The sequence below is a fragment of the Phlebotomus papatasi genome, chromosome 1 (genome assembly GCF_024763615.1).
Source record: "Phlebotomus papatasi isolate M1 chromosome 1, Ppap_2.1, whole genome shotgun sequence".
NCBI classification, from domain to species: domain Eukaryota; kingdom Metazoa; phylum Arthropoda; class Insecta; order Diptera; family Psychodidae; genus Phlebotomus; species Phlebotomus papatasi.
The window spans coordinates 60,703,018-60,720,126 of NC_077222.1; the positions used below are offsets into that span (position 1 = coordinate 60,703,018).

At 33.7% G+C, this 17,109-nt stretch overlaps 1 protein-coding gene across 1 annotated transcript in view; it reads right to left on the reverse strand.

The window, feature by feature from the left end:
• Positions 1-14,833: 14,833 nt before the first annotated feature.
• Positions 14,834-17,109, reverse strand: part of LOC129809548 (uncharacterized) — a 39,740-nt gene continuing 37,464 nt past the window's right edge. The window contains exon 5 of the mRNA XM_055859471.1: positions 14,834-17,102. Within this exon, the coding sequence (XP_055715446.1) occupies positions 15,062-17,102 (2,041 nt within the window). The 3' untranslated portion in view covers positions 14,834-15,061. The remainder of the gene's footprint in view (positions 17,103-17,109) is intronic.

The window sequence follows — 17,109 nt, forward strand, 5'->3', positions numbered from 1 at the left end:
GTAACTTGTAACTAAAATATTACTCTCCAAATTGGTATCACTTGCAGCAAAATGTGTAGCTTAACCTTTTGTCTTCTATGCATAAAAATTTTCATCATCATCAGGAATGGTTATGCCAAAATAAGAGGTTGTGTTAGAACTAATTTTAAAAACATAGCACTTGAGGTCAAAAAGGTCACAAATCCATAAACTCATTATCTGGATGTGATTTATATCAAGTACTGAGATTTTTAAGTTAAAGCATTTTCTACACTTTGATTCGTCTATAATTGTCTATGGATTTAACTCTTTCGTCACTTTTGGGACTCTGAATACCCAAAGCAGCATATGAATGTTCTGTGAAAAACAATGTTTTTTAATTATTCAGAACTGATAAAAATCCTATTCTTGTGGATGATTACAAACTATAAGGATGCCCAAATGTAAGATATTTTTTGCAGGACCTCAATTATTTTCTGAGCTTAGATATTTTTGATTAAAAAATGGTGAAATTGGCTTGCAGCATAAGCTGCGGTCCGGAAAGAGTTAAAATTTAAAAGTTTTAATACATCTTAACTCTTTCGTCTCTTTTGGGACTCTGAGTACCCAAAGCAGCATATGAATATTCAGTGAAAAACAATGTTTTTTTTAATTATTTAGGACTGATAAAATTCCGATTCTTGTGGATGATTACAAACTATAAGGATGTCCAAATATAAGATATGTTTTGTAGGACCTCAATTAGTTCCTGAGCTTAAATATTTTTGATTAAAAAATGGCGCATTTGTCTTGCAGCATATGCTGCGGTCCGGAAAGAGTTAATTATAGCGCATTATTCTCTATAATCTTTTGATAAAGAGATTTCTATATTTTATGGAGTTCCAGTCAAAATTCCAAAAACCAAGATCCCGAAAACCCAAATCCTGTAGGCCAAAAGCCGAAAAGTCAAGATCCCGAACGAGTCTAATTTTCGAAAGGTCGAAATCCTTTTTTAAAGCGCTTTAGTTAAATTCAACTTAGAAATTTAATGTTTTCTGAATTGCGAGAAGAAAATACAAATCATCTTTTAGACCACTTAATGAAAAATTTGCTGTATTATTTTAAGGTTAGCAGACTAACGCAACCTCATATTTTAAAATTGAAACATAGGAGTAAGTTTTCTCTTTGATTGTCCATGTCTTCGAATAATGTGAATTTCTTTTATTTTTCCAAAGAGACTTACACATAAATATTATCAACAATTGATAATAAGCTTAACTAATATTTAATAGAAATGTGTAAGTCTCTTAAGAAAACTAAAAGAAAATTCACGTTATTCGAAGGCATGAACATTCGAAGGGAGTGTACTTTCCCCTACGTATTAATCAAATAGGAGAATTGAGGGAAAGTTTGAGATTTTAATGTCACTATTTTTACTTTAAAAGTTTTTCTTTTTGTATTTTTAGATGTTTATTTATACTAAATTTTTAGTCTGAGAATTCCAGTAAAATGATGTCTTATAGAAAAATGCTCTCTTCAGGCTATTTTTTATATCAATTTTATTTAATCAATTATTTCTGTAAAATTAATGTAGTAAAATGGTTGGTAGGTATAAATGAATTTACTAATTTTGTAATTAATTATCCTTCTCAATGACATCAAATTTATAAAGTTTGGTAAAATGTAGCTTTTAAATTTCTGTATTCACAGAAGGGCAATTTATTGGACTAATTTTATGTAGAATTGGGCCTATTTATACTGATCAGTGTAACAATTTCAATGAACAAGGTTATGAGAAAAAAAGGAGCATTTAGATTTATTTCATTTGATTAAAAATTTTTTTGAGACTGGATTATGTCGATTTTTTTTATTGCTAAATTAATTGTATATCCACAAAAATATTCTAACTATAGGCCTCTCCCCTCTAAGAAAATCATATATTTGTAATTTAGTGAACAACTTCAATTGTGAATTGTATCACAAGAAAAAAAAAACTAGTAACCAATAATTTTAAGAGATGAAGAAATACATCCAAGTCAGAGTATATTGATAGATGTAGATGACAAAAAAAACAACTATTTTATCGAAATAACTGAGATAGAGAGGATAATTTATTTGTAACATTAAGAAAACAAACAAATATTCATACACGATCAAATATTTAAGTACGTAGTACAAAAGTTGTGTGTACTAATAATTCTAGTTCATTGCAATTAAATTTCACCATTTTTTTTCTATGTCGAAAAGATAAATATTTAAATGATTATTTATGAATTCTTTTTGGTACAAAAGATACACTTTTTTGAGTATCTTGCTTAAAATATTATGCATGCCCCATTTTTTTTATTATATTGAAATGTGACGAAATTTTTAGCCCCTTTACGTATGCCTCTATGGAAATTTCCTTAATTGGATTTATTGCTGGTTATTTTACTTTAATGCTGTTCGTACATACATTTTAATTATAAATAATAACTACTGTAAAAATAATAAAATATACCTGATATTTGCAAATGTTGTGTTTGATTTTTTTCGAAATTGTTTCAATTTGAAAGGTTTTAGTTCTCACTCCCTTCTAACTTTAGGGGGAAGTGGGGCAGCTTTCTATTTTTAAATGAAACTTAACCTTTCTGTGTTATCACACTTGCACATTAAAATTTTAATATGATTCACATTAATTGTCGCTGGTGAGAGTCCAAATGTGTAATTTGTGTGCTTGAATCTTTTTATAGTCAAAATTTGCTCTATTTGTTGATAAAAAGGTAGACTTGGCCCACAAAATTTGATATAAATTGATTTATAGCATTAATGCGAAAAATAATGCGATTTTCTCTTTAATTTTTTAATGTGAAAAATCTTTATGCTTTCGGTAAATTTAAACTTATTTTTGCAGGCCAAGTCCACTTCTTTATCAATAAATAGAAAAACCCCAAATATTAAGTGACTCAAAGACACAAATAACATATTTAGACGCTCACAAGCGACAATTAATGTGAATCACATTAAAATTTTAATGTGCAAGTGTGATAACGCCGTTATTATGATACAATTTAACTCAGGAAATCAATTGCGAAGTTAAATTACTTCATGATAAGGCTCAATGCTCAATTCCATTTAACAATAAAATAAAAAAAAGTGGAATTTCAAAGTTACCCTACTCCAAAAGTACCCTACTACCCTGTATACTGCACCAGAGATAAGAAGAAATCATGATCTTTGAGTAAAAATCAATCAGGTGGGTCAATTAATGAAAAAAAAAACATCTATAAAGTACATTTATGTAGCCGATGTAGTCTTACAAAGAATTTAAAAGTAAGTATAGATATGCTTTTAAATTTAAGATCTTAATTTGAAGTCTGCTATTCACTACCTTTAAGTCACATTCTCCAACCAAACTGTATTACCAAAGTAAGAAAACATTAGGTTTAACCCTTTAACCCTTTAAGGACGATTGGGTCACCGCTGACCCAAAAATGAGATTTGTCCTACGATCTTCTAAAGTTATGCTTTGCTCTAAAAAGTGATTTTTTCTGACCCCCGATTTTTGACCTTCTCGTCCTTAAAGGGTTAAGGACAATTGGAACACCGGTGTCCCATATAGAAAATATTTTTTCCTGACTACCTAAAGTTATTCTTATGTCTGTACATAATTGTAAAGTAGAAAGTTGAAAGAATCTAGAATATTTTTTGCAAGTCTGTAGCTATTTGCAATGTAGTAAATATTTAAGCTCAAAAATGGCGAATTTTTAAATTCTCAAATTCATAATTGAATTTATTTATTTTTTATACTTCGAATTTTTTTTAAGCAAAACCCTTTTGGCAATAAAAACTACAGTACTCATACGTAATATTTTTCATTAAAGCGAAAAATTTTATTCATTGGTACTGTCAGAAAAATTACTTAAATTTTTGGGCTATTTTTGTCCCTATCGTTCATAGAAGCACAAAATACACCGAATCAAACTCTGTTGGACTTTCCAAGGTTAGATGTAAGGCTTATCATTGATTATGTTTCTCAGTTTAATTTTTATTGTTGATTTTCAGCCCGTAAAAAGTGTTTCGTCGTTAAAGGGTTAACCATTGCTTTGAGGAAAGCATGAAATGCAAGCCGAATGCCTTGGATTTGGAACAAATCGTTCTTTTCTAAACTTATTTCTAGTATTGTTGTCAGATTAGTCATACCGGTCAATGTATAATAAATCCAATGATAAATATTGACTAAAAGCACCATTTTATGTAGTCTGTGTGAATGTCATCACGAAATATTGCGAATTACGGTTCTTATGACTCCAGCACACCTTTTAGATCAGGAAAATTTCATGAACTCGAAATTCGAATCCCTTTCTTTCTCACATGTTTTGCATATGACCATCTCATTCTTTCGCATACCAAATTCGATTGAGCTAAATTGAATTTGGAGTGATGTTTAAAAGAAGAAGAAGAGTACAAGAGACTGAGATAGACATATTCAAAGCATGTGAGAAAGAAAGAAATTCGAATTTCGACTTCATGAAATTTTCCTTATCTAAAAGGTGTGCCGGAGCCATTAGAGCAGATTTTCGATTTTTGAAAAATGTGAAGCCTTTCTTTTTTTTAGGTCAATTTTTTGTCAATTTTGTTAATTTTCATATATTAAATCCAGTTATGTTCCTTAATGAAATGGATGATAAAATAAATATCAAGGGAGTCTTCTTGATGTTTTTAGTCTCAATGTCTGCGCCTTTAGGGGAATGTTGGCATGGTTCGCACAGAGTGAACCTTCAAACAACGCAAATTTTCTCTTGAAAGAAAATTTAGTTAGGGAATACATCTAAAGTGCGTATCATTACCATAAGGTCACACTTTGCAGAACTCAAAATTTTTTTCTGTATTCGTTTTATTTAAATTTTTTCTGCAAAATACTTTGAATTGAATTAATTGACAATAGATTATTGTAATTTTTTGACACTGCAACGGCTCTCCCATATTTCCATTGAAGAAATGCTGATTTTTATGGTTTTCCAGTGTATCAAAACCATCAAAACCATAAGGTCACTTGTCAATAATCAGATTTTCTTCTATATGTATATATTTTTTTTATTTTTTTCCACAAAATACTTTGATTGGATCCTATTTATGATAATTTTTTGACAGTGAAACATCTTTCTTAAATTTGAATTGAGAAAATATCAATTTTATACGTTTTTGATGAAATTTGAATGAAATTTTAATGTTTTGTGACCATTACTTACTTAGGTAGCTGCAACGTCCCTTTAAGATACCGGGCCTCTCGCACTAACCTCCTCCAATCCTGGATATGTTTTCTGAGGTTGTGAGTTATTCACGTGAGAAATTCACGGCTCTGACATTATCTTTAGTAAGCGTTTTGTGACGTTTTTGCAAGAACTAACATGTAAATTATTAGGTGTTGTAAGTGATTCACATGATATTTTTTGTGAAAGCTTTACGAAATACTTAAATACAACGAGCAATCTAAAAACCGTGAATTTCTTAAAAAAAAACTCACGCATCTCAGAATTCATACCCTGTGGTCCACAGGCTGTGGACTCTCCCTCAGCTCGCTCCAGAAACTTAGCATAGGTCGCTGTCGAAAAGTCCATCCTATCGGAGGATTCTTTCGAGTTTTTGTATAACAATCTTGCTTTTACGAGGAGGAGTTATCAGCCCCTCGCCCAACCATCTCTAGAAGGACCAGTACTCTGAAAAAAATGTCTTGTTAAACGAATAAATGGATTTTGATGAAATTTTGTCAAAAGGATGTTTGTTCAAGGATGAACATATGGATACACAAAATTCAAATATTTTAAGAAATTGTTCAATGTTCATTAAAGCCCACTTCAAGCACATGTTAATGGTGTAGGGACTTTATCATCAAAATTTACAGCGAATCCCGACACATCCTGTGAGGGAACTATCATCAAACAAGTCCTTAAGACTAAAAAGGCAGAAAACCTTCATCTTCCTTCTCAGAATGTTGACAGGATCCGTTGAAAGACTGAACTATTAGAATTGAATATTGAATATTGCTGAGTGATTGCAATGCCCAAGGATGGGGCATGTTATTTCCCTTACTATAAGGACCAAAGGAACGGGACTAGTCTCAATATATTTTGTATATCATTAATTAATAGGACAATAGTCTCGTCCTTTAAGGACCCATAGTTTCCTTAATATATCAAAATCACTTTGTGCAATTTGCTCTTAAAAACCTCTAAATTTATCGATGTTTGACTTGAAATTTCGAGGACTTCTAGAATGAATCCTGGAATAAAATTTGTATCAGAGTACTTCTGAGACCTTTAATTCCAAGGATTCATCCATAAAATCCTAATCATCTTTACAATTTAGCTAATATTAAAGGAAAAAGTTATAATGTTTTCCAAATCATAAGAGCAAAATTGTACATTTTAAGGCTAAATTTAACACATTTACAAAGGTAAATTGTAATTTTGACCTATGGCAAACTATTTTTGAAATATTCAAAAATATGTTTGCTAAATCAAAATTATAAAATAATCAATAGTTTAAGAACTATTGAAGATTAAAAATGTCTTAATTTCCCATCAGTAATTGGGTCACCCGGCAATGGTGAAAAGCGACACCGGGAAGTGAAAACAAAGTATGCAATCAGTCAGCAAAAATTTTAGTAAATAAGAGAATTATGTCATTAAAATTGCATATTTAGGTTTGGGTCATATTTTGATATTGAATGCTTGAAGTGGGATATCAAATTTTGTATAAAAGCTTTAAAATTTTTCCTAATAAATCAGACTAAAGCCAGCAATCAACAAGGTGTTTCACTACCGGCAACAGAGTACAGCGGCATTACTCTTAGAAAGAACAAGTGCCTTAATGACTTTGCAGGGCTTTTTTCTCACCATCCAGGGCCTTCCTGATCATCGGCACTTGCGTGCCTAAATAATCAACGGCCCAGCTCCAATTGCCTCCAGTGGCAATTTTAGAGTCGGCTTTCAGAGAGATTCCTAGTGAATTTTTTGCTGAGATCCTGCATTGAGGCTCCCCATAGTCGAGTTGCGTGCAGATTTTTCTGCCCTTCCCCAGGGAGGCAACTGATTGTTGCCTATAACAGGTGGCATTTCTGCCCTATACCTGAGGCCTTTGGCCAACCATTAGAGGCTGTCGAAGGACGCCGGGGACAACTCAACCAAGATCAGCAGACTAGGAAGCTCCTGGAGCTACTCGAAAAGCAGGGAATTGTTCTGAGCTATTCGGAATAATTTCCTCCTCTAGCCTGAGCTCTGCTCAAGGCGGAGCTTGGACAATGTTATTTACCAATTTGAGAAAACTTTTTCTTGCATTTTATATGGAAAAATACCCTTTTGACAAACTTTTAACAAGATGCAGTTGGCCGCCAATTTGACAAAACTTTTCCATATTCTGTATAAAAGAACATCCTTTTTACAAGTTTGTCTTGTTAATTTGACAAAAGATTTTTTTCAGAGTAGGTGAATTCTGTAACGATATGACATTGTCATAAGACAAATTTTCGTAATATATTCGGTAGTAAGACAATATTAAAGCAGGGTGAGTATAAAATGGTCATTGCAAGGAGCCCTATGAAGCTCTTAGTAATTGACATGAAACTGGTTTATGATTAATTTTTCATAATTTACCACATAATTTTTTTTAATTTGTCATATGAGATTGTCATACTGTTACAGAATTCCTCCTACAGATCCATTGTTCGTTAGCTTCAAGTTCGTGACTTCTTACCGGGGTTGGTTACCCAATCTTCTACCACTCACCTGAGTGTATCAGGACCTACCAGGCATCTACCGATCTACCCCGGTTGGAAGTAAACATAGGAAACAAGGGGAATAGGCTATGTATCGCATTACTCTCCTATTTAGACCAATGAGAACATTAGGGGTCAGAATATTGGAAACTAATCTTGTGATAGAAGAAAAAAATTCAAAAAAAACCATAACTAAACAAAGTGATAACTTTAAACAAAGCCAAAGTCACTTTTTCATGTTTATTTTCTCTCTTACAGTATTTTTCACTCATACAATGCTGTGTTTTTTCTTCATTATATAATTTGATTTATTGCAAAACATACACTTTATTTTGGTAAAATTGGTAGAAATATTTTTATCATCATTAAATCTAGCATCAATAATTCTATTTCTTTTTGTCTCATACTCACCAAATAAATATCTGTTAATTGTCCTTTTTTTCAATCAGAAAAAAACTTATATGTGTGTATTTAATTTTCAACTACATATAACCATTTATTTTTTTTCTTAATTTTCTCTTATAGTTTTTTTTTAAATCAAGTATGAATAGCTTTGCGATTGATACTTTCGAAGAAAATATTATTTCTATGTACAAAAAAATTAGAGACAATCGTAAAACGTATTTTTTCATATTTTCTACATTTTTTTCTTTCGCTAGAAATTATCATCTAAAATAGTCAATACTACTAATATATTTATTTAATGTTTTTTTTTTACTCTTAAATCTTCTCAGTTGGTACCTTTTTTTTACTTACAAATTCCTCCTATCTTGGTTTCTATCCACGAAAAAAAAATAATTGCAAACAAGAGGCAGGAAATTAAATGATATCAAATTTATAATGATAAATCAGTGCATTTTTATATATCTTTTCTTTTTACCTAAAATCATGATTATGGCAGTTTCCTTCTAGTCTAACCGATTATCTCACTACGCACTCCCGTTCATTTGTTAATTCTTTTTTTTTTGTTATATTTCTTACATTTTTCTTCCCCCTAAAACTATCACAAATTAAAGATTTAATTATACACCACTTTCATTTGCAGTTTTTTTTAAATTTATTTATACAAATGGCCTTTTTATCGATATAATCTATATACTTTTATTTAGAGAATTCCATTTTCTATGCAATGTAAATTTCACTCAATCCTTGCCCTATCATTTAATATTGATGACGAATAACATTGTTTTTCTTTATATTAATTACAATATGTATTAATATTGATTAATATTCATTATTCTATACAGAGAGTGTATTACACAAGAGACAGTCAAACACGTAAAAGTGTTTATCAATCATTAAAATCCTTTACACTTACAATATTCTTATTACCGCAATTTTGAACTTAACATTATACTCAAATATTTAATATAACGCTTGAAATGTATCTGTTTAATATTGTGAATTAGAGGATAGGCTAAGCATATTGAAACATTACATTGGTGATCTTCTGTCTTGACATATTTCATGTTTTAAGTATAATAAAAGTCTGTCTATTGGGAATAAGTATTTACGATCATCACAAAGTACTTTAGTTGTTGTATATTCTTAATGGTTTAAACAAGAGTCTTATGAGAAATTTAAAAAAATTGGCTTTTGAAAATTTATGGCTTTAAAAAGGGAGAAACATAAAGGCTTTTATCTAAAAAAAAGATCAAGATTCAAGAATATGTTTGATAAATTAGACCTTTTTATTGACTCATTTTTGAGTTTAAAAAATTAATTGAAAACACTATCCCAACCTAATTATTATATCGATTTTATCCCATAAAATATTTTATCCACAATGTGTTACTTTATTGGATAAAGCATGAAAGCACTCATGGCCTTGGCCAATGAAAGAACAGGATGGAACCAAAATATTTAATGAGATTAAATACATATTTTATTTCATGTGAATAATGCTTTACACATATCTTCAACTTCAAATCTTTTGGTCTTCAATGGTTGATTCGCATTTTGTGGTAGATAACTGTAATACATGTACACGTACAGTGCCTGCTCTCTAATCCGAATCGCCGTAATCCGGACGAGTTATCGACGGTTACATTTGAAATCATTTTGAGGTTATGTAATGCACGAGTATTCAGCAATGAAAATGAATTATCCTGTGATGTTTTTGTTTAATAAATGAAGTATAATAGCATAGAATTCTCTAATTATGTCTTTTTAAACTTTTTTAAAACTTTTATTCTAATTCTAGAAAAAAACCTTGTATTATATTTTCGAGACGTTGAACAAATTCAAAAAATTCATCCGGATTACGAAGCGGACATCTGTCATATTGTCTCCCAATCATCCGGATTACGAAGCGGGCACTGTATGTATTTTTTTCTTTAATTTTATGCTTTTTTTTACATCTAGAGGTCAAGCGGTAAGAGATATAGGCTTTCGATCTTAGATGAACCCCCTTCAATTGACAATACTTTTATTAATTTCCGCAAATAGATATGGAGAGGTAAGTCAACATTGAAAACGCTATTTATTCACATATTTCCAAAGGAAAATGGAGGCTGGTAATTTAGACATACAAAACTATAGTGGATCTAAATAAAATTATCGCTAGGTCTAGCTTCCTTTAGAAATTTCGTTTTTTTAACTAAATACGGACCATTTCTTTTAATGTCCCGATCCATGGTACCATTCTCTTATTGTGATTTAATTAAATTATTCAATTGAAAACCTGTGGTATAAATGAGACCAAAAGTGACAGGGCAAAGACTAATTAGGAAGTAGCTTCACTTTCTATCCGGCTTTATACCGTCTTGCATCTAGTAACAAACGAATTTTATTAACTTTACATCTATTCTGCTATAAATAATGAATTTTAATGAAAAACGATTAAGCTTGACGATAGCGGCAAGAGTATAACGCTCAGTGACCTTCTGATGAAAACTTTAATGTCCTAGACACAACTACGACTTAAGTCGAATAATTGACCTATTAATGTTAGATCATACGCCAAATATTAGTGCAAATATAAATAAATTGAATAATTACTCTACCGGTCGAATTGAGGAACCGGTCGACTTGAGGGCACTTTACCTTATGCACCTGACAGAATTATGCACATACAATTATGCTTGTTTGCCTACCATTGGGAGTCAATTTATGAAATAATTTGTGAAATACGCCTGAATTTTTAAATATTCATTCATTTTAAATATTCGTAAAATTTTAATAGGCCAGACTTAATCTGTGGAAGGAAGTCTTTCCACCAGATTTTGTCGAACTAAGGGAAGGCCTTCCTCCTGGTGGTGACCAAGACTGGAAGACATGGAAGTCTCTCAATCGTTTGAGAAGCGGTCTAGCGCGTTCGAGAGACAACAGGCAGCGATGGGGTTTCTCCAATTGTGACGTCTTTTGTGACTGTGGGGTGATCCAAACCACCCCCCATTTGTGTGTTTGTCCGTTGTCCCCTGCTCCTTGTGGAGCAGAAGATTTGATGTCGGCAAGTCCGCTTGCCATTGACGTGGCCCGTTTCTCGGCAAGCATACTTAATGTTTTTTTTTAAGCCTCGACACGATTAATAACTAACAGTCCTATAAAATACTCGCTTAACAGTCGTCTTCACCACCCTCAGAGGTTCTGGTCTTGAAAGAGCGGGAATTTTGCCAAAGCAGAGCCTTTGTTGTTTATGGCGGGTTTTATTGCTTTTACAATTCTATCAATTTATTGAAGAACTCTGACCAAAAGGTACTGTTTGTTAATGTCTTTCTTTTAAACAGTTGAATCTTTTTATTCTGACTACTTTTACTCCGCGCGGAATTTGTTCTACGGCCGATTTATTCAAGAGAAATCTCCTGCGGGTATTCAAATTTTGTCGATGCATAATGTTATTTCGCGCGAGTTTTTCGGTCCCGAAAATGTTCATAAACCCGGGACTGAGTGTGCATTTTGGGGAATTTTAAAAATTATTTTATAAAGGAGCTTCCAATAGTAGGTTATTCATATCAAATTCTTTCAATCCGTTTTCACTTAAGCCTGAACTCCCTATGATCAAAATAATGATTGGAATACATTTCCATCAATTTCCCACTAAGCCAGGTCTCTTGGCTTAATTCGTACGTCCATCTAGGACATAATACTGACTTCAGACCTAAGAGCCTAAATAGACTCAGGCTGATCCTCGAGAATATTTAGCCTATAAAATTTGGCAGTAAAGGATTAGATAAAGGAAATTTATGCTAAGGACTTCTAATCGATGATCCTGAGCCCTCAGTGTATGAAAATTTGGGATAAATTTTTACTGTCAAATTTTACAGGCTAAATATTCTCGAGGATCAGCCTGAGTCTATTTGGGCCCTGAGGCTTAAGCATATGGCTTAACGGCTCTAATTTCTTACCAATAACGATTTTTTTGGCAAAATTTAACTTACGATTGGTCTATTAAACATCCTATAACCTATTAGGTTCGCAAAAAGCAATACAATTGCTCGCTATTTAATATTCTTAAACTTTCGGAAACTGGACTAAACCTCTTGTCTGAAGACCGCTTAAAGCCGGCTTCAAACCTGAGACTCATGCCAGTTCCTCGCTAAGATGGCTTTGTTGGTGACTCAGAATGAGCCAAGAACCTTTTTAAACATAAATTGAGACTAGTGCTTAAATTCTGACAACATTGGAATCTGGCAGGCTGTCTAATAAACAAAGTGCATTTTCAAACGTTTATGTTCAAAATTATTTCTGTCTCGAGTATGGTGGAAAAATTTCACTTTGTGCTTTTTGGCATAAGTGTTTTTCGTTCAAAACATACCACTTCCTGATCTGAACACCGCAAAATTCTTTTTTGATCTCCGAAATGACTGAATTATCCTTCACCGTTTCACTGCAAGGGTGCGTCATCGATAAACCACTAACAAAGCACTAAACCTTCGTTTCAACGAGGACTTAGGTAGGTTTCCAAACTTTTGGGCTTGGCCACAACCCGATCTTTTCAGACTATGACTTGAGCTGGCTATACATTAGACATAATTTATTGAAATATTTCTTTTTAATATCAAATATTGACAAGGATTGCCTCCACATTGCAAAATTTATTGACATACATAAATGTTTCAATATTGAAGAAAATTGTCCAGTATATTTGCAAATATTGAAATATTTGTTTCAATATGGAACATTTTATTCAATATTTTATTTCATTATTTTGAATGGATACAAACTAGGCCAAATTATGTCAATAAAAAATTTCAAAGTCACATTGAAATAAAATTTTAAAGTAATTCTAAATATCAAATCGATTTGATATTTCCTTCAATATTTTTTAATTGTCAGGAATCCTCGTCCTTCAGAATATCACAGAACTGCTGGATTTTCCTTGATCATGAATGAAAACACATCCAAGATAAAAATACAAGTCAAGACACATCTCTCCGGCTTCCTCCAGAAAATCCCAGATTTTTGGAATTTGGTTATATATTTTGTTCAATCTCCTCAAGAACCAAACTTGGTCAGCACTAATCATCTGCTTCCTCCAGAAAATCTTACAACTTCTGGGATTTTCTTGAATATTATGCCCAAAACACTTCAGATACTTGCTGTGGTCAGAGTATTCCTGGAGCTTCCTCTAGGAAATCCCAGATCTTCTTGTTCATTATGCCCAAAGCACTTCAGATACATTTTGTGGTCAGAGGATTCTTGGAGCTTCCTCCAAGAAATCCCAGATCTTCTGGGATTTCTTTTTGAATATTATGTCAAAAACCAGTCAGATACGTTCGGTGGTCAGAGGATTCCTGGAGTTTCCTCCAGGAAATCCCAGATCTTCTGGGATTTCTTGTTCATTATGCCCAAAGCACTTCATATAAGTATAATTTTATGATGCGAATTGGAATCCTACAGAGGGAACGAAGGCTTGTGGCTGTGGCCATCCAGTCCTTTTGCTCGCGATGGTAAACTCTCCTACGGTATGATATGAAGCATGATCCTGAAAGTCTGTGAGAATTCAAGTTATTAATTCTATTTGGCTTTTGTTTCCAATCTGAAGTATTTTGACATAATATACAAGAAAATCCCAGAAGATCTGGGATTTCCTGGAGGAAGCTTCAGGAATCTTCTGACCACCAAATGTATCTGAAGTGCTTTGGGCATAATGAACAAGAAAATCCCAGAAGATCTGAGATTTCTAGAGGAAGCTCCAGGAATCCTCTGACTACAGAATGTATCTGAAGTGCTTTGGGCATAATGAACAAGAAAATCCCAGAAGATCTGGGATTTCTGGAGGAAGCTGGAGAAATCTTCTGACCAACTTGGTAATTTTTGGGTGTTCTTCACAAAATACGGAAGAAAATCCCAGAAGATCTGTGAATCCCTGACTAGACTGGTGTTTTTTATATTGAAGTTTTAATATTGAAGTCAATTTGTTCAGTGTGTAGGCAATTATTGCAATATTGGTTTCAATATTCGCTTCAATATTGAAGTTTCTTTTCAATGTCACTTTGAAATGCAATCATTTCATTAATTTGTCTAATGTGTAGACAGCTTTAAGCGCTAAGACGCGGCTATAAGTCTCTAGTCTGAAGCCCGTGTAAGTCTAAAGAAATCAGACATTTATACCCTACCCTAGACACACTTACGACTTAAGCCGAGAGACAGCTTAATGTAATTATAATTAAAATAATGCTAAATAATTAAATTCCCATCAGTTTTCCACTAACTAAGCCGTTTCTCGGCTTAAGTATTAACTCGTATTAGTCAGAAATTGATGGAAATGTAATCTGATCATTATTTTGATTACAATTACGTTAAGCCGTCTCTCGGTTTAAGTCGTACGTGTGTCCAGGGTATTGCATTAAAGACTTTTGTCACCACATGCAAATCAATCTCTAAAGACCAAATAAAGACTAATAGTTTAAAGATTCGTGTTAGAATTGACGGAATTCTTATATTTTACACAGTTCTGAATTCCCAAACTGTGAAAAAAGTGAAAACAGTGCCATATTCAGAGGTAAATTAATAGTAAATAAATTTACCATTGCCTTTGTTGTGAAGTTATAGAACATTACAAGAAGGAAAGAAAATGTTGTTTTGGGCAAAATTCAGACAAGAATATCACTTAGACTTAATATAATGGGAATTTTGAAGAAAAAAATCAGTCCTAAAAATTAAAAGATGAACACATTTGTACAAGTCTATGCATTTACCCAAAAAAAATGTAGATCCATTGAGTTAAATTTCTTCTCAAAGAAGTCACAAGTTAAAGTTTTTTTTTGTGATTCAACTTACCCCAATACCTCGAGTCACACTTTTATTACTAAACACAAAATATTTCTTTGTAACTGAACACTAGTGCACTGTTTCAATACTTTTGCCTGTCACTGTAGGTGTAATTGGACGATGTTGGATGTCCTATGAGGAAGATTTTTTCTTGTTATTTCCACTGGAGGCCTCTTTTACACTGCACTCTTCTGTCTTCTTGCCCTTAGCATGTGCCAGGAGAGTGACAAGTTTCTTGTGAGAATCCCCAACTATCCATCCATGTTGCTGAAGTACTTCTCCACCTTCCTGCGAAAGTTCATCGTCATCGTCATCGCGACTATTGTTGATTCTTCCGAATTCATCATCACTCGACGATGACCAGTAGTACAGCATCTCCGAGGCCACCCTTTTACTCCTTGCCATCGGTCGTGATTGTGATGCTTGCGATGATTCAGGGAATTTAACCTTTTTTGACTTACGTCCACCAGATTCACCATCGGACGTTGTCCCCCGGATGGCAGATTCTCTCCGTTTGCCGGCACTCCGAACGGGAATGTCCCTTTCGGGTGATGGAGACGGTTCAGTAGCTCTGAAGGCTATCGTCTGACGACGTTTCTTGATTTTAGCCGGTCTAGGTGGTGGATCTTTTGTCTTCTGTGATGTCTCGACATCACTTCCACCTGCAATTCGTACAACTTTCTTACTTCCCCGTGCCTTCTTGTACTCAAGCCCTAGAGCACGACGAACATCCCAAGTTTCTGCGCCAGCTTCTTCACTCTCCTTTGAATCATCCAGTGAACGCATCGTCTGACTCTTCAGACTCTCTCGTCGTCTTTGATTGCGTAGTGCCCGTTGGCTTGATTTCAGCTCCTTCTCCTGAATCAAAGCAATGATGTCCTTTGTCGTTTGAAATTCTTCGTACTCATCAGAACTCCATGTTTCAGCTAAGATCTTTTGTTTACCGACTGCACACTTTCTCTGAGACTTCCTCTTTCCAATCCCAATGATCTCCTCAATCTGCTCCAAGGACATTCCCCATTCAGCCTCAAACTTGGCCAATTCTCGGGATTTCCTATTGGCAGCTGAACGTCGTGTTTCAGCCGAAGTTGATGACTTTTTCTGTCGTCCCTTTGATTCCACATTGGATTCATTGTCAGGTTCATTTGAGGACTTCTGAAGTTCTTGAGATCCTTCGCTTTTGCCCTCATTGTTCCCATCACTCTTTAAACTGTCAAATAATTTGTCCAATTCCTGCTTCTGCAGAAATGGTCTCTTTGTTGTTTCTCCTTCCGTCGAAGGAGTTTTAGTGTCCGTTGGTGGTCGATTTTTCTGAGCATTCTTAAATATTCTACCCATAATGAGAGATTTCTTTTGTACAGGATCAGGTAGTTTTTTCGTCTTTTTCACACTACTCGGTGTTGTTGGCAATTTTGGTGATGGTGATGCACTTTCAGAATCACTATCATCACTCAAATTGGAATTATAATTGAAATCATCTCGATCTGAGAAACTCGTCGATGACATTTGACTAGCATTGTCTTCCAATTCGGCCTTCTTATTGACCCCCTTCTCAGCTCCTGTCACTTCAGTTGATTTTGAATCACCTTCAACATTCTGCGATGATTCCAATTCTAGATTTGTCCTGAAGAATGTTCTCTTTGACAATGGTAAAATTGGTGCATCAACAGAATCTTTAGATTCTTCAAATTCATACACATCTAGAGGATTTTTCTCCGAACCCTTTTCACTTTTATCCTTTTCTGTTGTGACTTTGCTCTCCTTACTCGGTGCTTTCTTCTTTGACTTAAAACCCAATTTATTTCCAACATCGTCTTTTGTTTTCCTGGATTTCACCGCCTTAGGCGGAATTTCATTTTTCACTTCAACTACTGAAGGAGATTCCTCCGGAGAATTGGGATAATCCTTAGGTTTCTCAGATTCTACTTCATCAGTTGTGACGGTGTTCTGTTTAGAAATACCCGGAATGTCAGTACTTAAAGCAATATCAGCTAGAGCGGCTAATTTAGAGTTAACATGAGGATTTCGCACAAGAGCTTGTTGCAAATCTAGACCATTTGTGGGAATGGACACCTTAAAATTGTCATAACCTTTCATAGCTCCTTTCGTGCGAATTTTGGAGATGGAAGAGCATTGAGAAGATGTCGTTGAATGTATTGGAGATCCAGAAGATCTGAAAA